This window comes from Aulonocara stuartgranti (assembly GCF_965226115.1).
Source record: "Aulonocara stuartgranti genome assembly, chromosome: 3".
Classification (NCBI taxonomy): domain Eukaryota; kingdom Metazoa; phylum Chordata; class Actinopteri; order Cichliformes; family Cichlidae; genus Aulonocara; species Aulonocara stuartgranti.
The window spans coordinates 31,195,565-31,218,564 of record NC_138941.1 but is presented as its reverse complement, the minus strand read 5'-3'; the positions used below and the strand labels follow the sequence as shown (position 1 = coordinate 31,218,564).

At 42.9% G+C, this 23,000-nt stretch overlaps 2 protein-coding genes across 2 annotated transcripts; both read left to right on the top strand.

Annotated features, from left to right (window-relative positions):
• The first annotated feature begins 4,243 nt into the window (after positions 1-4,243).
• prox3 (prospero homeobox 3) lies at positions 4,244-17,408 on the top strand. Its single transcript, XM_082525958.1, is given in 7 exon segments — positions 4,244-4,633; positions 8,325-10,201; positions 10,204-10,215; positions 10,349-10,450; positions 12,803-12,915; positions 13,474-13,579; positions 15,191-17,408. Coding segments are annotated over 7 exon segments (2,502 nt in total). The 5' UTR covers positions 4,244-4,515; the 3' UTR covers positions 15,365-17,408.
• A 1,633-nt stretch (positions 17,409-19,041) lies between these two features.
• tmem179ba (transmembrane protein 179Ba) lies at positions 19,042-22,732 on the top strand. The gene is made up of 5 exons (XM_082523652.1): positions 19,042-19,177; positions 19,914-20,110; positions 20,713-20,850; positions 21,454-21,532; positions 21,762-22,732. Exons 1-5 carry the CDS (start codon positions 19,079-19,081, stop codon positions 21,942-21,944), a joined length of 696 nt encoding a protein of 231 aa, XP_082379778.1. The 5' UTR covers positions 19,042-19,078; the 3' UTR covers positions 21,945-22,732.
• Positions 22,733-23,000: the final 268 nt, after the last annotated feature.

Here is a 23,000-nt window from a genome sequence, read left to right as displayed (position 1 = left end):
AAAAAAAAGGGAGGCCAACGAGAGGAAAAGGCTACCCTTTCTCCCACCACATCGAGGGGTTGCAGAGTGTGAGACATGACAGAAAGGACGGAGGAGAGGGGAAAAAAGACGGGATGAGATTAGAGGATAAGCAGAGATCATCCCTCCATTGTTAAAGGGATGGGAAAAAAGGACCCTCCCTCTTCCTCTATTTTCCTCCCCTCCACCATACCTCCTCTTTTTTCTTTTTGCATGCTTTGTTTTGACCATTGTAGTGAGCTTGAAGTGGATGGAGGGATGGCGAGAGAAAGCAAGAGATAACATTGCTCCATCCTGTTATACATCCCTCTTTTCCTCTCATCTCTCCACCTCTCTACCTTTCTCTCCATCTCCCCCTCGTTCTAGTGCTCCACCTGTGAAATGTAGAGGATGTGAGATAGGAAGATGGAGAGACAAAGAGATGGAGGGAGGGTGGGAGGTTTGAAATCACAGGGGGGGTAGAGCCTCACAACATTAGCATGCTGAGAGTGTCAGCACTCTCCTCTTTTTTTCTCTCTCTCTCTCCCTCCATCCCCATCCCTCACTCCGTCTCTTTCTCCTCACTGGTCACTGCAATTATACCATCAAAACACTCCAGCCTGAGAGCATAATAGCTTCCCCCTGTGCGTGTGTGTGCGTTATCACGAGAGATCAAAAGAAAGAGATGTGTGTGTCGGTGTGCGCCTGTGTATTTGTGCATAATTTAGTGCCATGCATGGTACATTACGTGTGCATGTATGACATAAAGGGCAGCTATGCGTGTGTGTACCCATTCTGGATTTGCAGCATGTGTGGGTGACATGAGTGTGTATGTTTAAGTATCTTTTTGAGTCCTGGCGACTAGAAAAACTGCTTCTCCAACCCCTGACCAAACACACTCTTAAGCGCACTCTAAGAGACCCACTTTGCATGTGTGTGCGCGTCTGCCGAGTTTCTATTTACACACACTCTCTCGCACTGGCTCACACTAATGGATGCATGCAGGCATACAGTCATGCCTCTGAGAGACAAACCGTTATGACCTACATGCCCAGTGGGTCATCATCAAGCCAAACTGCACACTGTGACACCTTTGGGTGTCTATACACACACACACACACACACACACACACGACGCACACACACTTTCTCTGACTGTTTTTATTTTTGCTCTCTCAACTTCCTCTATTGCGCTTCCCTTCCGCCCTCTGTGTCTTCCTTTTTCTCTCTTGTTCCCTAACACACACATACACACTAACCCCCCTCTGTGAGCTTGTTATTCTTCTGTCCATTCGTTTCTCTCTGTCACCTTGCCCTAAGCTATTTGAGTACACTTCTGCCTCTCGTTCTCCCTCTCCTCTCTCTGTCTCCCTCTCTCTCACACACACACATGCACGCACAACCATTTGTTCTCTTTCTGTCTGTCTGCTTCACTCTCACCCTTTCCAGCCTGCCTGTCTCTCTGTTTCTGCCTGTCTTGACATATGTTAACAGCCTCTCTGTGTCTCTTTCAATTTGACCCAGAGCCTGAACATCAGACAAAGCGTATCACTAAAAGCATGCAGGAAGAGTTTCAACATTTGAGCACAACTCCACCAATTTTAGACAGAAAATTCAGTTTTCTTCATCCTGATGAATCTCATAACACCCGGTGATAACTGTTTCTGTTTCCAAGAAGCCAAGGGGAGCCAAAAGCCTGCCTTCAGACTGCAAAGAAGGCATGGACGTCCAGGAAGGGTTTAATTGAAATATGTCATTGAGTTGCATTATGGGAAATGTAGGATTCAGTCTAGTATGTGTGCTTACTTCAGAAATAGGTGTAATCTATGAAAACCAAGCAACCCAGTGACACGATCAGACTTTAAAGCATGTCGCACACACACCGCAGCACCGAAAACCATCAAAGGCTACAATGAAACGTCTCTCATGAGGACAGCCCTGCAGGAAACAAAGTCCCAGTGTTACCTTTGCTGTCAGTGCATTCAGTGGAGTTACCAGCCAGTTAGCTGGAACACTGTCTGATGTTATTAACAGGAGAATGATCCAATTTGCACCTTGAGGCTTTTTAAAGGTGAAGAAGGAGTGATATTGAGTTCTGCAATATCTGCTGACCCACCTGTTAAAAGGGAGTTTTTCTTTCCTACTGTCGCCAAGATAGATAGATAGATAGATAGATAGATAGATAGATAGATAGATAGATAGATAGATAGATAGATAGATAGTGAATGAATGGATGTGCAGCCGCAGCGTTGGGTGATCATTTTCTGCTACTTTGTCACTATGATTGGTTTTCTCTTGCGCTGAAAATACTCATCTGACCCACTGTTGACATGAAAGTATCGATTAATGCAACTTTAATTAGATTTTTATATCTATTTCTCCCTTCACCACCCACTCACTGCCCTCCTCTCTGCTCCCAGCATTTTCTGTCCTCTAATTTCGTCTCTCCCCGCCATCACTCTTTCACTCCGACTAAATCAATGAACATACACTTTATGCCATTTATTGATCTTTTCGTATCTATCTATCCTCACCCCCTCCTGCTCTTGCCCTCTCCGTTTCTCTCACTCTTTCCCCCCACCATCCTTTTTTTCACCACTTTCTTTCTCCCCTTTGAATATATAATCTCTATCCCTCTCTCTCTGTCAATCTCTTCTCCTTTTTATCTCTCGCTCTGGGATATCCTATTTATATGGCTGGCACCTTCACGCTCCTACCAGAGTGTGTGTGTGTGTGTGTGTGTGTGTGTGTGTAAGAGAGAGTGAGAGAGAGTGTTTGATGTTAGTCTAAGTGGTTAACATAATATGAGCCCTCAGAGAGATGACGTTCAGGCACTCACACACAGACAGACACACAATTTTAGGCTTTTTGGTACGCTTTTCTGTGAACAATTTGTGCTTTTTAGTATTCTCCAGCTTGTGCACCAGATCCATGTATTATCTATCAATTGCATTCTCCCACTCTGTCCAAACACACACACACACACACGGTCGCACATTCACAGCACACACACACGCACACACACACACCTTTGTTCCTCAAACGCCTTCCTAGAATGACAAAAACCCAGCATTATCTTTTGTTATTTATTATTGCAGATGGAGCCATTATTTCATGACCTCGCCATCTCTCGTTCCTCCTCCCTCTGCATATGTTTTTATTTATTCAGACCTCTCCCTACCTCTCTTTCCTGCCCTCTCCTCCTCTCCGCGCGTTTATGTTTATTCAGATATGTCTCCCTCTTTTTCTCTCCATCTTTCTCCCCTCTTTCTCTCCCTCTGCACCCATGTGTCCAGCTTTTGTTACAAGCCTTGTTTCCATAACAACTGCGACCTTTCACTCAGTGCATAACCAGTTTTAATCAGAAGTAGAGAAAGGAAGAGATGGGATGAGGCAGAGGTGTTGGGGTAAGGGGGGGGGGGGGGGGGGGGGGGCGTGATTTAGGTGATCCGTGAAAAGAAAAAATACAAAATTAACACCAAAAATTTGCAGTTTGAAAGCGGACCCTGGTCTCATTGGGAGAGCCTGCGAACAGTTTAGTGGTGGGTTTGGGTGGGTGACATTCCCAGCAACAGGTTACTAAGTGCTGCTGAAGTTAAAGCAAAATGTTTCCCTGCTATCAGGGTGTCTGTGTAATTAAAGCAGGCAAGCTGAAGTAGAGCAAGGACATCTGTAAAAAAAACAGACCATTATGGTCCACTGAACATGGGTACCTTTGCACTGCTGCTTCCAAATATTATACCTATGCATTTTAAAGGCATCCTATAAATCCACATTTACACTGTTAAATTCACATAATTAGTGTAAAATCGGATTAAAGCTGCCACATGTTAAAAATGAATGCATTTAGACAGAGAGTCTTTAGATACTCTGCTGTGTTTGTCTTTATGCTCAGGGGTGCTGGATCTCACAGACAGATTCCTGTGGTCAGATAAAACTATTAATGACTGACCGGGTGACAGTCGGCGGTAAATAAAACCTTCGCAGTGCAGAGAATGTGCTGCTGAAGGTCTGTGGCATCACTACTGTAACACAAACTGAAAAAATGCTTCTCGGTTTTTGGTCAGAGTAATTTCCCCTTAACATGTTTATGGGCTCGTCTGTGGATAAGTAGCCTTCTGTCACAAACTGCTACGTGAATTATATAAAAGCCAATTAATTTCAAATGAAGCGACGATTTAATACAGCACAGTGCGTGTATGTGTGTGTGTATGTGTGTGCATACTGGGGGTCTTGCCAACATGGGAGGGACCGGACTGTCAAGTGGACAGCTCTCGAGCCCGCTTGCCCGCCCACCGCGCGCCACTCCACACCGGGTGCAGCGCGTGAGGTTGATGCCAGCCAGAGATAGATGGATTGGCGAGGGAGGAAAAACCTGCACAGTGACACAACTAGAGTAAAGAGGAGGCGTTTGACGAGTGAGGGAAAACTGAGAGAGTTACGGAACAAATCCAGAGAAGAGGGAAGCGGGAAAAAGCAGGAATCCTCCTGCTGACTGGTTCCTGTCTGCCCGCACCGATGTCCAAGGCCCGTCCGGTGACAGCAGGAGACAACCAACCGAGACAGAGCGCACAGAAACGGCCGTTGGGGTTGGAAGGCTTCGGGGAACCGCTGGAGCTCTTCTCTGTGACTGAGAGTAAGTTCATTTTAAACTTCAAACCTCTGCCTTACATATTTGACATTTTACGGCGTTTAAAGAGCTACGAAGGTCAGCGTCTGCTCGAGCTGCTCGCCTCTATCTCGCTCTGTTTATATTTTCTTTCATACTGCGACATTAGTCCGCCGCTGCCAATTAGTCACAGGACGCACAACGCGCGCGCGCGCACCCGCACAAACTGACCGCTCGTGCGTCAGAGTCGCCAAAGCAGATGTTGCCACGCGGAGGCTTTAAACACTCTATTAATTATTCAAAGTGATATAATTACGCCGCAAATAGATAGATAGAATATAACCTATGTGAACGGGGGAAAGAAATGGCCCCGAAAAATGACTGACCCAAATAATTTATAACATAAAAAAGTCCTTAGCTAATATTTTTGATTGTGTATGTTATAAATCCATAGTTATGAGTTACATTTATCCAGCTCTGCTTAAAAATACGCTAATTAAAAGAAATTTCATTCGACAAGTATGGTTGCAACCCAGTATTAGGAACATTTTAGTAACCAATATGTTATTATTTTCCAATGTTAGAAAATGAACTTTTTGAATGTAATTTTCCAATATAACATACTTAAATGGATCATATAATACCAGTGCGTTATCTGTGCTTTGTTTCATGTGTGTTTTCGCTCTTGTCAGTCTACCCAGTGACAGCTCCGGCAGTCCAAGAGCACCATTCTTAAGCCTAATCTAGTGGTTAATGGCTTTCATAGTCATTGCTCATATTTTGTGCAGCTTGCACTGGCTTTGAAAAGCTAATCTGTCCCTGTTATAAGCCCATTGGTTGGCTTGCCATCTGGGCTGTATTATAGTAGAGAGGAGAGGGCATTTGAATAATTGATATTTAGCTATTTATAGGAGGATTATTCTCTTCATGTTTCACCATCTATCTATCTATCTATCTATCTATCTATCTATCTATCTATCTATCTATCTATCTATCTATCTATCTATCTATCTATCTATCTATCTATCTATCTATCTATCTATCTGTTTTGTCTAGCTATTGTTTTTTGTGATGTGTGTGTTTGTGCATCCTTGTGTGTGTGTTCATATTTTCTGTATTTTCCTGTACCTCTGTCAGTCCTTACATCTGTCCTGTCCTTACATCTGTTCAGTGAGCTGTAGTGTATCCATCTGAAGTGGATTAGCGGTGTTATCAAAGCTAAGTAGGACTACTGCTCATGCACACGTAGGCACACAGACACACACATGCACACACACACACACACACACACTTGCATATGCACACACACTACGTACATGCTGCTCTCACTCTATTTCACTCCACAAGGACCATTGACCATTGTTAGCCCTCTCTCAAGCCTCTTTTGCTTTTGTGCAAAAGTGTGTGTGTGTGTGTCTGTGTGTTCATGTGTGTGTTTGACGGTAAACACTCTGATCAAACAGTGCTTAACAAGCTGCCTGAACTGATAACAGAGAGAGGAGGAAGAGAGGATGAGAGAGGAATGGAGAGGAAGGAAAAGGGGTATCGGGGCAGAAATGAGGTTACACAGTGATATAAAATAGGAACTGGGATGTGTGTTTTTGATCTTGATTAAACAGTGAGATGTACTGTCGTTTATAAGCCTGGCATTCACTGGTCTCTGCTTTACAACCTTTTCCAGGAATTCTAGGCAAGCCATATAGCATTAGCCTGGGAGTGTAATAAGCACCTAAATTTTCCACCATACAGTGTTTTGTATTTTTTTTCCAAACTTCTGTTATTGTGCGTGATCCACATCTATGTGCATTTATCTTCCTCAGTTTTCTCACATATAGTCTTCTTTGATACTTGCACTGTCTAAGACAACACACGTTCAAGCACAACAGGAAGGACAGCCTGAAGAGAGGAGGGCGATATGTGACAAAGATCATGAGCCAGATGTTAACCCTTCCATTAGGTCTTAGTTGGTGCCACAGGATGTCGCTTCCCTCACTGATGAAACTGATCTTTTCCGTGCTTTCTAGCTAAATGTACTCTCTTTAACACTGCCACAATGAACGTTTAGCTCTATACAAATACATTGGAGTTGTTTCTTTTTGCTATTAAAGTGAAAGTGATTGTGTCCTGCAATAGACCAGTGACCTGTTTTGCTGTCCAGGTAACGTTCCAGCCATATTGTTGCGATGGGCACTCATTCACTGTCAACCAAGTGTAGTCACAGATAAACAGAAACATTTGCTATCTAGCAGATATTTATGCAACCAAAACAGCCTCTGAGATTTTTGCCCTTACTGCAGTGTGCTACAATTGAATGGAACTAAAAATGACATTGGAAAAAAATGAAAAGCAACCAGAGCAGATAATCCACATAAAAAAGCCCTACAAACCTTTTTAGTAAGACCTGTTTCTTCTTTATACAGTAAAAATTTTGGTGACAGGGTCCCCAGTAAGGACGGGCGAGAAAGGTGTGTTTTATACACGGTTTTATTCACACACTTTTTATACTCGATCTTTGGCTCTCTGTGTGCCTCTCGGGTTCACTGCTAACAGTTTTGTGTTTTCTCGTCTCCGGCCCCACAATTACTGTCAGAGGAGAGGTTAATTAGACATGCCCAACAGGTTTGCTGCTCTCTTCATCAGACACTACTCCCCCAAACACACTGCTTCAACTCTCCCTCTTGTGACTGAGCCCAGAAACCACACCCCGCCAGCACAATTGTACACTGCTCAAAAACAATCATGCTGTATACCTATACTGTTATCGACTGGGTAATGTGTTAGAAATGAATGATGCCATGTTTGACGTAAGTGAAAATGATCAACCTACGGAGTACTGAATTCATTTGTATGGCCCCCATGTGCTTGTGGGATTTATCCCCATGCCCAATGGCAGTCAGGGTGCTGTTGCCTAGCCTGCAGAGGTCTTTGCATCCCTCCATTGATATGCCTCCCCAGATCATCACTGACCCACCACCAAACTCGTCATGCTGAATGATGTTACAGGCAGCATAATGTTCCCCACGGCTTTTCAGACCCTTTCACATCTATCACCTACACTCAGGGTGAATCTGCTCTCATCTGTGAAAACCACAGGGCGCCCTGCTAATTCTGGTATTCTATAGGAAATGACGATTGAGCTCCAAGCTGCCAGGCAGCGAGCACAGGGCCCACTACAGGATGTCAGGCCCTCAGGTCACCCTCGTGATGTCTGTTTCTGATTGTGTGGTCAGAGAGATTCACACCAGTGGCCTGCTGGAGGTCATTTTGTAGTTCTTGCAGTACTCATAGTCCTCATCTTTTTCCTCCTTGCACAAAGGAGCAGATACCGGTCCTGCAGATGGGTTAAAGACCTTCTAGGGCACTGTCCAGCTCTTCTAGAGTAACTACCTGTCTCCTGGATTTGGTTTTGCTGGTTATCTTATTATTTCCACTATAATCAATATCATTATCCAATAAGGTTGACTGATTTAATGCTGTACTCTGATTAAAAACTGTTTCTTTTCTGTTTTGAGCTTTAAATATTAAATTAAATACTAAAGCATGTAGCACTTTGAGCACTACACACAAACCTATGGTCATCTTAATTATTGGTATGAAATTTAACCTCATGTATGTAACTTCATTTGGCTGCAAAACACTTGCTACTACTCAAAATATCACAAATGCAGCAATTATAATCCTTATTGTGTCTCTTTGTGTCCCTTCTGCCTCTCTACAGCCATGGATTCACCCACAGATCTTTTTGATGATTCTGCTCCCCAGATACATACATTTGCTCCAACTCTCAACTCCACAGATCTTGCTGGAATCCATCCTCAGCCTAATGCTGGCCGCCTTACTCCTGCCTTTAGACCCCCCGGCTTTCCACTGATCCACCATCTCCTCCAGCCGGGTGGAGGCCCCAGGAGGATTGGAGGGCTGCTGAACACAAGCCTGAGCACACACAGACACCTGGAGGACAGAAATGTGGAGGAAGATGAAGGAGAGAGGGATGGACACGTGGAGCAAAGAATGGAAGGGGGAGATGAGGGGGCGATAGAGGGAAAGGACGACTTGCTCGGGGTTAAGAAGAGGCACAATGACGCGGCTCTCGCAGTCGAATGGAATCAAGACATCCTGAAAGTGAAGAGGATGAAGCTGGAGAACCGACAGAGGGATGGAGAGGCCGATGAGGGAGGCAAACAAGGAGGGAGGGAAGAGAGGAGAAGGGAAAGGGAAGAGCTGAAAGAACAGCTGGAGGAGGCAAGGGAGAGACTGCAGGCTTTGCAGGAGAAAGTGTGGAGAGCTTTTGGGGAAAAGCACATGGCCGAGGATGAGAAGAAAAGGAAGCGCAGAAACGGAAGCAGCGGTGGAGTTGATGGGAGAGAAGAGGATGTAGGGCTAATAGAGGAGGAGGACATGACAGAAGGGATGTACGATGAGGAAGACACTGATGGCGGAGAGATGGAAAAGGAATCATTTTCCCTGCTTTCCGAGTCCCCTTTCGACAGCTTCCACAAACGGAAAGAGGAGCTGCAAAAAGACCGAGAAAGAAGGATGGAGAGAGGAAGAGGAGGAGGAGGGTTGCACTTGGAGGGTGTGATGGAGGGATCGGGGTTGTGGCTGGACTGCGGAGGTTTGGTCAGAGGAGACTGGGATGGCGGGATAGATGACGAGAGTGAGGAGGGAGGGCAGAAGTTTGCCGCGGCGCTGAAGCTGGAGTTGGGCAGCGCTGTGGCCCGGGTCATCGACCGAGTTCTCCGCCTTTACACCGAGATGACCGATTTCGCTCCTTCCTCTCCTCCCGCTGCCATCTCTTTTCTCCCATCTGATCCGGGAAGCGACGGAGGGAAGGAGAAGGCAGTGTGGATGGGGCTGTTAACGAGAGGAAGAAGAGAAGAAACAATGAGCGATAAGGAGGACAAAACAAGAGGGCAGGACGGAGAAAGAGAGAAGCAGCTCCACAAGATGAGCAACGGGAGCGCCCTGCCCCCCCGACCACCCCGTCGGACTGAACCGTCCGATTTAGCGATGCCACTGACTCTTCAAAGGTCACCTGACACGCGAAAGGCCTACCCACTCCTTGGCCCACCTCTCCCCACTCACCTCAATCCCTCTCACCCAAACCTCTCCCTGCACCACCCTTCTTTGCCTCGTCCTCCTCCCCTTTCTCACCCTCCCCTCTTGCCTCCAGCCTCTCAGCCCAAGGATCCCTCCTCCTCCTCCTCTTTCCACCCGTCTTCAACCTCCTCCTCTTCTTCCTCCTCTTCTTTCCCTGCGCCTCCCCCTCCTCCCCCGCCTCCGCCCCCTCCTCTCCCTCTCCCCTTGCTCCACTACTCAATGCAGCAGCTTTTCTCCCGCTCACTCCACCACCCTCAGCTCCCCCACCTCCCGTCATCCCGCAAAGACTACCTGAACTCTGACCCTTTCTTGGAGTTCTCTTCCCACCCATCGTCTCACCCCTCCTTCCCCCCGCTCCCCTTGCTCGGCCACCTGGACCCGTCGCTTGCACGCCACACGCACGGGGGGAGAGAGAGGGAGCGAGTGATGAGGGGAGATGGGGGCATGCGAGGAGGAGGGATGGATGGAGGAGAGCTCTACCTGACTGCTGGGGGGATATCCTTTTGTCAGTGTGCTTGAAAGAATGAGGATGAGAGCTGTGTTGGTTTGTGTGTGTGTGTGTGTGTGTGTGTGTGTGTGTGTGTGTGTGTGTTTGTGTGTTTAAACATGTATCTCCTTAACTCACCTCATATGTACACCCAGGAGGGCTTGTCACCCTGCCATCTGAAGAAAGCCAAGCTCATGTTCTTCTACACTCGCTATCCCAGCTCCAACACGCTCAAGACATATTTCCCTGATGTCAAGGTGTGTGTACACCAGCTCAGTGCTGGAACGACAATTTCACTTCAAAGTGATTATTTTTTAACACACCTCAAAGTCACACGGCAGTATATCAGCCACTGCGTTTTACACGCCTGCTCACTGAAGGTTTTTCTACATTGTTAAAACAATACGGACGACGTCACAGCTATGAAATGCCAATTAGGCCAGTTTGGCTGCTGTAGTATTGGATATTATGACTACGGAAGGAGAATTGACTGTCCAGCATTTCTTTAAGACATGAATGTGAGTCCATATATTACAAAGACTTTAAAGGTTTCTTCGAACAGGCGTGGTGTTTACAACTGAGGGAAGAAGGACCAGAAGTTATTACTGCTGCAGAGACTTAAAAGCTTCTGAAATCTCCAGTTAACAGCCCTAAAATTAGTGCCCACCACACTGCTTCCTAGAATCTTAAGATTAGCTGTTTTGAGGAAATTATCAGGCGTTTGGGTCAAATTGCTGAAAGAATTTTGTACTTCTTAATTTTTTTTTACAATTTAGTATTAAGTAAGCATAATAAAGGATGAGCATTAGACTAGTGGATATCTGGGCTGTGGTCTGGTGAGTCCAAATTTGATAGTGGTGGGTTCCAACCTCAATTCCTTTGTCTAAGATGAATAGATGATGTGTGCGTGCGGTTGCTACCACGTGGGGTTTTCAGATTACGCTGTTAGCAATTCATTTATAATTGAAGACAGCACTTAACGAGTGTTTGTTTTGCACTTCGTAGCTACATTGTTTTCTTTTAACAAGACAATGAGGCACATCTTTAAGGTCTTGATTTGAAATGATGCAGCGCTGCTTCAGATAACACGAATCCCCCAAAAGTATTCAAATGCTGCTGCTTCGAAGAATCTTGAATTTATTCAAATCTTTCATTACTACATAAGTTCAGTTGTGTTATAGTTGTGAGGTCTTTTAGGAGTTTCAAGGAAATGAGTAGTCCTTGAATGACTTTTGAGACATACTGTAGCCTAAACAAATACAGTTTGAACAATCTTCTAAAAAAATTTAAATTGACTGTAAGACTGCAATTATTGTAAGGCCATCACTTAAATCACCTAATTAACCAGTGATATACTGGGGGAAAACCAGGACATTTGTGCACTCCAAGTATTCAGATATAATAAAATCTTCAGTGATAATACAGAGACACAAAGTAAAAAAAAAAACTGCTCACTACTGATGGTGTAACATGTATATAAAAGTGCTTGAATCTTGTAGCCAATGTACCCATATTGCTGTGGTTTGATTTGATGTATTATATCAGTATAGATGCAGTAGAGTCCATATAATATTTACTCTGAAAAAATGTCCAAGCGCTAACATGTGTATTATACGTATGTAGTGGTTGGTGCTTCATAAAATCCGGAACTGGCCCGTACGGGGATCGAACCCGCGACCTTGGCGTTATTAGCACCACGCTCTAACCAACTGAGCTAACCGGCCACGTCGCAGTGGATGTTAGTGGAGCACGGCCAGAGCTGCACAGCTCACGAGTTATTTTTGGAAATTTTGTGGATAAGTTAAAAAGCTGATGTCACTGTTGGACATGTCGGGTCTCAAAGCTCAAGGTGTTTTTCATTTCATTTTAATGAGATTTTCTTCTGCAAATAAAGCGAAAATCAGTTGTTTAAAGGTGCTCAACTGCTTGAAAACGTACATGGCCCGTACGGGGATCGAACCCGCGACCTTGGCGTTATTAGCACCACGCTCTAACCAACTGAGCTAACCGGCCATGCGCAAACGCCAAAACTGTCACATATTGCCGACAGCATCCCAGACGTTTTTGTTTCCATATTTCAATCAAGTTCCAAAAGACTGGAAGTTAGATTGCAGATACCCCATTTACTGACGTAATGATAATATTAACTAACCTACTGGTTACAACTACTTCTCCATATGAGTAAAATGTTTCAATGAATAAAACAAATGCTATTTTAATTCACATCCATGCTGCACTTAAAAATGCATATGCTGCGATAAATTATTATTACAGGGTATCTCTTAATAAGGTGGTATTATCTGATACAATCTGCAAGTTTACAGTGATTTAGAAGCATAAACAGTGTGGAGTTGCAGAGATTATTTCTCCTCTTGGAGTCTGTGTCAACAGAAAACCTTAGATTAGGTCATTTACTTTAATGACCACTAAGGGGTGGGGAAAGGGGGGGGCATACAATGTCTTTTGAATGTAATTTGACATAACAAACAAAGTGCAATTAAGTTAGCTCAAGTCAGGTTAATTTAGCATATCATTGTAAGTGTTTAAAAAAGCACTGTTCTCTTGCTGTCCTCACCTGCTCACTTCCTCTCCTGTCATCCATGGTCTAGTTTAATCGCTGTGTGACCTCCCAGATGATTAAATGGTTCAGTAACTTCAGAGAGTTCTTCTACATCCAGATGGAGCGCTTTGCACGCCAGGCTGTCCGCGAGGCTCTCACCCGGTCGGTTTGGGTTGGCACTGGTTCATGTTAAACTCATTTTATTCGCAGTACTTTCATTGTTTCAGTGAGCCTTATGAGTGTGAACATGTTGCCCCTGTTAGACGAGCTGAAGTAAAGTCTGATTTATACATCAGACATCATATATAACTTTTTTAGAAATAGAGAATCACACATCGCATGATTGACTTTGGAACCGCATGAAGCATCATGGTTTCCTCCATGACAGATATTCAGTTCTGCTATAATCAAACGAACCATTGCAGCTGAGAAATAGATGTCTGCATTTTTTATATCGCTTGATTTAAGAGGTCGGAAAATAAAAATAAAAATATAGATTTTTTTTTTCTGCGAGTGCTCAGGTGTTTAGACACTGTGGCCATGTTGATGTGAACTCATGATGGTAGCGAGTAAAACAAATAGCAATGGGCATAAAACATGACTGCAAAAAGTCAGAAACAAACTGAAGCTGAATATCATTTATGTAAATTATACATGGTTCTCTTATCTGTTTTTTATTGTGAGTGTATTTAAATGAGTTTGTTTGTCTCTGTAACACAGGGATGGTGCGCCTCGTATTAGCCGAGAGAGTCAGCTGCGAGTGGGACGTGATACGGAGCTTTACCGCATACTGAACATGCACTACAATAAAAGCAACATCTACCAGGTGAGGAGACGCTCTAGTTGCAGCTTTCAGCCTACCCGTTGTACGACTGGACTCAGTCCTTGGGTGGGGATGTGAATACTCCTCAGCCCTAAGTACATCGCTAATGGATTATGGATCTTTATGCAGTGCTCCTGTGTTTAAAAGTAAATACCAATCAAGTTAAAGTGCTGTCTACAGTGTCACGGTGTTGGGTCATGTATTGAAGGATAACTTGCACTCTGTTTTTGATGTCTTTTATAGATTGTCATCTGGAATGCTTTTCAAGGTTCACATACATGCCTAACGCAAGCCGTTGCTGATTTTCTTAAGCTCAGCGGTCCTTTGAGTTAAGATCATTTGATCTGAGCTGTTTGACCTTCTTGAGCAAACAGTTCTTAAAAACATTTAATGCGTGTACTGAGCCATTCTTATTGAAAATCAAATAAAAGTCCCACTTTTTGCAAACCAGGTGAGGATGGCAAGACTCAAGCTGTTTTGTCCTTCAGAGGTCAATAAAGTGCCAGATATGGCTGCTGCTTGGACTCTGAATGAGGTCCTGATCTGATATTAATTGGTAAGCTCAGAGCAGACGATAAGTCTAAGGAGGAAATAAACCTCAATAAATCATGTATAGCATAAAGATGAAGATATACAATAAAAAGATACTACACCGCTGAAATGAAAAGCACTGGAGCTTGGGGTTATTATTTCGTGTAATGTGCTATTACCTTTAGTGAGCAGAGAAATTATTTTACTTGTATGAGTTTGTGCATGAAAAGGAAACAGAAAATGAAGCACTGTTATATCTCACTGACCTGCTGAAGGACACACACTATCATAAAACAATCATCGCACATTAGTTTCCAATTCTACAGATGATGATTAATTTTATCACCCAAGGTGATCTGTTATTTGTCAGACGTCATTGGATTTAAAAAGGTATTGAGAACGCGAAAACTACTATGGCTACAATGTATCCCGGGAAACGTTCAGGCAGCGCTGAAAAACCGAATCACCTCTGTGATCGTAAAAACAAAGTCACAAGGTTGCTCGAGTCTGAAAAGTCACTCTCGCCTACAAAAATTTTTGTGAGTTTATTATTTGATTGAGCCTCAGCTCGGCTTAAAGCTATGTGCGGTTCAGCTGTGAATAGATCGTGTTCGCTTCTAACGTGTTTTCCGTCATAGCGGCGAAAGAATAGGTCCACTTATTAACAATAATCAATGAGAAGTCTCTACGTGCTGTGATAAAGCTGTCTGCTTTGACAGACGCGTTCAGACAAACAGTGGAATCAGAGACAATCAAAGTCACAGTCTGTATTTTACCAAAGTGGGTGAAAACACCTGTGAGGGTGCACTGAATGCACATTATAATAACAGGTATTCTAATGTTCTTCCTGTGAAACTATTCACTGCTCAACAACGCTTATGAGATTTTTAGAAAGTACAGAGACAATCAAAACCTCACATTCTCTGAAAAACACAAGTTTCTCAGTTTTAAATCCCTTTAGATAAGGTAGATAGATATGTGACTGACAGATTCAGATACTAAACTAAAGCGAAAATGGATTTTTCTCTTCCAGAAGACTTCCTAATAAACATTTCCTCCTTGACATCATATTTTTGTGTGCAGGTTCCAGAGAGGTTCATCGAGGTGTCTGAAGTGGCTCTGAGAGAGTTTTACTCAGCCATTTGGACGGGGAGAGACAGCGACCCCTGCTGGAAGAAAGGAATATACAAAATTATCTGTAAACTTGACAGTCCTCTACCAGATGCATTCAGGCTGCCAGGTTGTCCAGTTGGCTAATGATTGCACAGCTTTTATCTGGTCCGTGTGCACAAATGCATGCTCAGACATAATTTGACTAAAACAAGGCATAAATCATTCAGAAACTGGTACATTTCAGACATCGCAAACTGATATGTAACCATCCAAAAGATCATTTAGAACTATTACAGAATTTCGACTGACTTGCAGAGGAATACATACACTTTCTCATACTGACAGGCAGGTTTTGTATACAGGCTCAACAGCAATCCCCCAGTGCTGCAGTCTTGTGACCGCACTTATCAAGGAACGTGACCATACCATTGAATTAAAATGGACAGAGCAGGAATTCCTTCTCCAAACATTCTTCAGCAGCCAGCTGCTTGCATGAAATCTAAAGCTATTATTAAAAGCACACTCTCACAGTAGTTTTGTGAAATAGACACAAAATACAATTTTTGAACTTCACGTTCATGGGAACAAATTGACTCTTTTCTTTTTTTAGTGTGGACATTGACGCAAAAGTCAGTCACATAGCAAAGCTTCCAGTTTCCAAGAGCACCAACGTACATGATAAGACGCTTCAGGTCTGTTGTTGGCGTAAGCTTCAGTTTCACTGAAGAGGGTTAGGGTTCAAATTCAGCACTGCTTTCCCCGCTGATTTTTCAGTTGCTGTTTCATTAGCTGGGACCACATCCTCATTTTAGGTTTGACACCATTTCTGGTAGATAATGGAACATGGCTTGAGGATGAATTGAGGCTGTGGTTTGGAGAAGGCCTCAGAGGGGACTGACGGTGACCCGTGGGCCGGGCAAATCCCGCTGTACTAATGAGAAGTGAAGAAAACAAGAACAAACAGCTTGTAGTTGCAATGGGGGGGTCACATATAGACAGAGAACTGGAGGTGCGGTTACGCTCAGATAAATTATCTCCGGTTGGTTTGGTTTAAGGGCCAGAACCACTTTCTAGGATGCTGCCATAAATAATATTTACGTTTAAAACAACGTTTTAAAGTCTCATTAAAAAAAATGACAACCTTTACATCCAAATTTGAGCAAGAATGCTGTTCTTACTGCTGGAAACCAGAAAAGTCAAAGCTTCAGATTCGCTCTGACACACAGTCCGATCGCGCATCACCTTTTACGATTAGGTAACCGGCTCCTCTGGCTTCATCACTAATGAGCAGTGTTCCTACTCGGAAAATCGCTGCTAAACATTTTAAATATAAAGCAGCGATGTTGCTGTGCGATGATTAACAATCTCGCACAAACAGTACTTAACAATCACACTCAAACATTTCAGGGCTGCCCTCCCTCAGGGGGCGTTCATCATGAAATGACCTTTTAACGCTGCCTTGTGTGTGGGCTTCTCCATCAGGATTTTATCTTTCATTTTTATTTTCTCTCCAACAACATCGTACCGTCACGTTTCATCCGAAGTTCAAAAGATTAAGATTTTCAAAATGAAGTTGATCTTGTTTCACAGCACGATCTGGTCGGTGGGTTTTGTTTTGTTTTTTTTTGTTTCTGCTGCTTGTGTATGCCTCTCATCTCTCTGTTCAGTATTAAATTATTATCAAGCTTTTGTACATGCAGTCAAATCAAAACAGCTGTTCTTTCAAGAGGGACATTATATTGAATTTAAAACAGTATAATTAATGTTTTGTTCTTTCCTTGATGTGCTCTTATTGCTGATATATTTACGTATGTTTTTGAATTCTTTTTAAAGTGTTGCTAATCTAAATAGTTCACTTGCACAATAAGTATATATAATTATATACAGTATATATCAACATTTGTTTTCCAAAAGGGGGAAACTTTCACTCTCTCCGCTCTATATCATGACTTTTATCTCGAGGAAAGATGGGTTTCTCTTCAAGAAAATGTCGACCGACAGCCTCAACCTATCCGTGACGTGTTATCAAGTGCATGTTTCCTACATTTCCGTTTTGCGTTGTAATCTTTTATGTCCCTCTATTTTATATTGTACATAGTGTATTCTTTACTGTAGATCTGTGCCTCGTTCAGACTTTGGTGAATTTTGATGTTTAAACTTATCATGAATTAAAGAGATACAAGGCTTGTGTGATGATTTGTGGATACACACATAGACAAACGGAAGCTTTCTAGTGTTTGGGTCTTGGGGTCCAACATTTGTGCCAGCATGCATTAAGGCTTCAATCTAAAAACACCTTCACATGCTCACTGACACTAATACTTTGTGATGGCTCTGCCCACCACTTAGTCTCGCCTCCTGAGACAGCAGCACACACACACAAACTCACACTGGCATGTCTACTTTTTTTTTTCCCCCAACAATGAGTCCAGTCACCTAGTTAAGTGAAGTTACATTCTCAACATAGTAGTATTATTTTGGTATTTTTGCAAGACTTTCTTTGTCCACATTTAAGAATTATTTGTGAAAAATCCTCACTTCTTTCTATTTATCAATCCATTCATCAGTTTATTACCTTCTGTCTTGTATTACCTTCTGCAACATACCATTTGTTTTTCTACTTACTTTTGTAACCCAGTGGTGTAAATCACATAAACAATTCCTATGAAAGCTAACAGCGCTGATTCATAATTTTGAAGCTCCTTTCTAATGACATATCATTAGAAATTGTGTGGCGTGTTATTACAGAAAACAGTTATTTCTAGTCAGCCTTGAATGATGTAACACTGGCTATGTGTCAGGAATTAGTAAGCTTATTATTAGTGCAGAGGTGAATCTGACAGGCTTAAAATGTTTGACATATACCCTATAAAAATGACATGGTCACAGGACACAAAGTCACAAGGTTTCATTAAGCATTCTGGGAAGGAAGCAACACACACACACACACACACAAACACACACTGTGTCTAACTCTAGCATTTCATACCTCATAACCCTCGAGAAGCTCAGACTTTGACTAACTTGAACCATCTACATATTTGAGACAATGCAAACATGCAGTATTTGCTTCCGTATAATAAAAATAATTATTGCATAAATATAGGCGTTAACATGAGTGAATTAACACATATATCTAGCTGTAGACTTTCAGTTTATCTTTCTGGGTCATCAGATGAAACCAACTGATTGAGCGAAGAGAAACGATCTAGGGCCTGTATGACAAGCAGTGTCCACGTGTGACAAGTAAGCTGTTTTTCACGCATTCACGCGCTGCGGTGAAACTCCGAGGAAGCTTCTATTGCTGCTCGAACTAATATCGAGAAGAGAGTTTGGACGTACGATTTTCACTTTGGACTGTTTGACTGCGGGTGAAGGTAATAAAAAAGATACAATATCACCGGAAATCAAACTGTTTGACCTCCAGAATATAACCCAGCTGAAGAACACACGGGTAAGTTAAGTCAGGCTTAAAACATTTTAAATCATGTTTTTGAGACGTGTGGCAAGGTCGTGACAAATATATGAGACATTTCTTTATTTCTTGATTCATTTTTTCCACAATGTTCTAGGAGTCTGCGGTTAAATACGAGTACAGTCTATTTAAACAAACAACTGACACGTGTTAATCTTAATGGAAAACATTTTCATGTATTTTTTATTGATTAACCCGGACACGTTTACTACTTAGCCTTGCCATGTTTTTAATCAACTCACTGTCTTCTTAATATTTGCGAATCGTGGTTGCTGGAGGCTTGGTATTTTATTGTGAAGGAACTAACCGGAAGTTGTTTGCCTTTTTATTGCTACCTTCACGGCAGCTCTTTTCTCTGCAGACGCGGACTAAGCTGCTGCTGGATGATGGCGTTAGCGGGGCTACTGTTGCTGGAGTGGGGTCTCTACATCAGCTGTTTTGTCTGCGGGATTGTTACCGCAGCGTCTGTCACCATCGTCCAGGTGACTTTTCTAAGTTTTACTAACCTGCTCCATATATTACATGTTGTACGCGTCCTCTTCCGGGTGGACTTACTTTGTAGTGCGTTTGTCTATCCCAGAAAGTTTAGCAAAAAAGAAACAAACTTCTTATTTTATTTTTTGAAGAAAAATCCTTTAAACATAATTCAGCATACAGTGTTACAGATTTATATTTTCAAGCTACTATAATTGTTTTCGTACAGCTGCGCAGTTACACGGTAATTAAAAGCAGCGCGAGGGATTAAAAAACTGACACGCGCTTCCACTTTCAGTCCAGTTCTGCCCACTCTGTCATTGCCTTCGGCATTTCAACTCTAATTTCTCCATATTTTTAATGTTTTTGGACTCTAGACATCGGAGAAGTTACTTCTCGAAAAATGTACCACAAACTTTTAGCGAAGTGTCACACGAGCATTGTTGTGTGTCAACAACTGTTCGTTGTGTTAGCTTAACAGACGCTCGGAAATGCGTGATATGCACGTGAAATTGTGAACGTGCGTGTGCGCGCGCAGGTTTTTAACTGTACCTCGATGCTTTGCTCATCATGTGACCCAGACGCCTATCGTGCCCAATTTGGCTCCCTGCTGCTCATTTATAGACGTCAGATGCAACCGTTGATGCGCTTATTGTAGCATCCTGCAAAGCGCTTGAAACGGTGAAGCGGAACTCAAGCTTTTTAGTGACCCCCTCCCAACCTCTGTCTCTCTTTTTTACTCAGGGTAATTTCGGAGGTCACTGTATGCTGTACGGAGCGGTCAGCTATAATGCCACGTCCAAGCTCATCGGAGTCCAGTCGTCCACATCCTCCTCTTTGTGTTACTTTGTGTCGGCCATATCAATCATGGTGGCAGTGGTGTGTTTCTCTCTGTCTGTGTACTGGGTGTACACTTTCTGCAGCGAAGGGGAACTCAAAAGGTGACCACATGCTGTGTGTGTGTTTTTCACGACAAAGTACAGAGTTGCAGTGTTTGTGTGGGTTTAAAAACAATTTTAATCGTCAGTGTTTTCCTTCAAATATTGCATAAATGCTGGCCTGCTCTGTCATTGTGTCGTTCTTTTGAGCTTGATTTGCCAGCTGCAAGAAAGGATATTTTAAGCATCTCGTAGACAGAATTTAACAGATGTCTGCGTGCACTTTTAGGCTGATTTCTTTAGTTTAAACTGATTGATTACCCAGGAAAATAAGTGTGCATGTAAACATTGTTCTCTGTAGCCAACATAAGCAAAAGAAGCTACAAATACACTTAGAAAAAGTTGAATTTTTGTCAGAGGTTTAAACTGGCATCATTTAAGTAGCTCCTGAAGCTGAACTTAAAGTTGTAGCGATGTAGCACAGAATAAGCTGCAGAGCTGATACAGAGAAGCAGAGATGCATGTGCCATACCACGGCATGGCGACACAATCACACATTAGCTTGCATTTTGTAGTTTGACATCCTTCTTCTGTTTTGCCTCACTTTAAAGAGCACAGTGCTGTTCTCCCGCTCTTATCTGCTTGTTTTTTCTCCTCCTTCACAGGGAGAATGTGTGGATGAACGTGATTATTGCCGTCTCCGGCGTTTTCCTGTTCTTCCTGCTCGTCACGGGCTGCATGTTGAAGATCGGGCGCGACACGCTCTGCTCGTCTGTCACGAAAAACGTCCCCAACACTACCAGGTGACACCTGCACTCATCCACACCTGGCACAGGACCAAACGCTTTCGTCAACACTCGCATATGAAAATGAAAATAACATTTGAAAGCTAGGGAGCGTCACTTTGTGTGTTTTCTGTTTTTTTTCCCCCTTTTTCTCCTTTCCAAAGCTTCACTTTACCCACCCGCCCACGTTCTCTTAGAGCTCTATATGAAGCCATATGAAGGTAGATTTAGTTATAACCATCTAGTTATTTTACTCTTGGCCTTTGTCTGTCTTTCAGGATGCCCTTTTTCCTTTTAAAAATGTCATCAGCACACAGTTTTTCATCCTTGGCTACACTGTAATCCTCTGAAAGGGCGAGCACTTAAAAGAGAAGCAAAGACGTGCATGGTGTTGTTAGTTTTTAATTGCTTGTTTTGAGCTCCCACTTACTTTGATGTCATGTAACTGCAGCTTTCCACTGCTTCCTCTGACAAAACTGCCTGCAGTTTTTCTATTTGTTCATAGAATCAGTGACCAATAATCAAGACTAAATTCATATAAGACAAATCCAAAATGAATTAAATCATAACCCTGGATTTCTTTTAAACTGTCTAATGCTCAATGTTTTTCTGTGTGCAAAGTTGTGAAAAAGCCCAGTCTGAAAAATGGGCCAGCCCACTTGATGGAGAGAGGTTCTACAGCAGTCTACATAAAGCCGAGGTCGGTACTTCATTCACTTATTTTATGCTTTTGGCTGGAGTCACATGGTCCACACATACTAGCTCCTGTAATGCTTAACATAAAGAAGCATTATTATGAACTGGAGTCCTGCAACACTACAAAAACCCACGAATAAAGAGATGTAGTCAAAGTTAGCATAGCATATGTGTTCAGATTTAGGTAAAAGAGCCTCCAGTACATCTTGCGTGTCATGTTGTTTCCTTCTCAGACGGCAGTGTGGATCAACTTCTTCTTCTGGCTCATCATCGGGGTTTTGGTGATCATCCAGAGGCGTCGGGGCTCAGCGTCCAAGCTGATTGGAGCCGCACCAACTGGAAGCCTTTTCGGGGAGACGGGTGTGACGCCCGAAGAGACTGAGCCGTTTTTCAACCGTCCTGGAAGGCCCCAGTGAGAACGGGTGTGAGCGAGGGGGTTATAAAAGCACATAAGACCAAATAGTGGGAGCGGGTGTGGAAAAAGGTTAAATGAAGTGTTTTAAGGATTTCAGTGAACAACATTTTGAGAATGCACGTGGAAGGTTTTGCAGATATTAGATTTTGGGTTTAACAGTATGTATAAAGCACCACAAAACCAAAACTCCGCTCGACGAGGATGGGATTTGAACCCATGCGTGCAGAGCACAATGGATTAGCAGTCCATCGCCTTAACCACTCGGCCACCTCGTCACCTGAATGCACAAGCATGCAGAGCCTGTCTGTCTGTGTCAGGACACACTGGAAACACTGAAGCGCTGTCAGGCGCTGGTACTGAATTTACCCATTTCCCACATCTCACCCGCCGCGTCACATCTACGTCTGTGGACTCCACAGAAACTTATCTGTTTTTTATTCAGAGCGAGCTTGTGTTGGGTTTGTTTACACAGCCAACGAACGGGAGGGTGTTTATCACAAGGTTTGATTTTATAATTTAACTGTGCTCAGATGTACTTTTGACGAGTAAGACTAAGAATTTTCTACATAAAACACTTTTTTCTTTTTACTGATTTCACAAAACCGGAATCTGCCATAGACTTTTTTTTAACACATTTTATTTTTGTTGACTGTAAAATCCTAAAACACTGCATTGTCTTCAAGTTTAAGGTGTCAACACGTGGCTTTAAAGATCGCTTAGTATTGATCTGTGTGGTGATTATGTCATTAGAAACTAAAAAGAAATAAAAAGAAAAACAGGAAGACGTTTCACTGTTTGTTTGTTTTTTGATTGTTGATTGTTGTGTGACACTGACTTTTACAACCTTTAACCAAAGAAGCGTCTGAGGCTGTTCTGCTGAAATCTGCTGCTGGGTTCATCCACACTGATTCAGTATGCTTCTTTTTGATGAATTATTTTGATTTGACTTGAAACATTTGTTGGTGACCACAGGTAGTTAGCTTACAGTGCCACCGTCTGATGAAACACGCTGCAGCTGAACACTGGAAATAACGTTTAGACGTTAAAAAATTGAAAT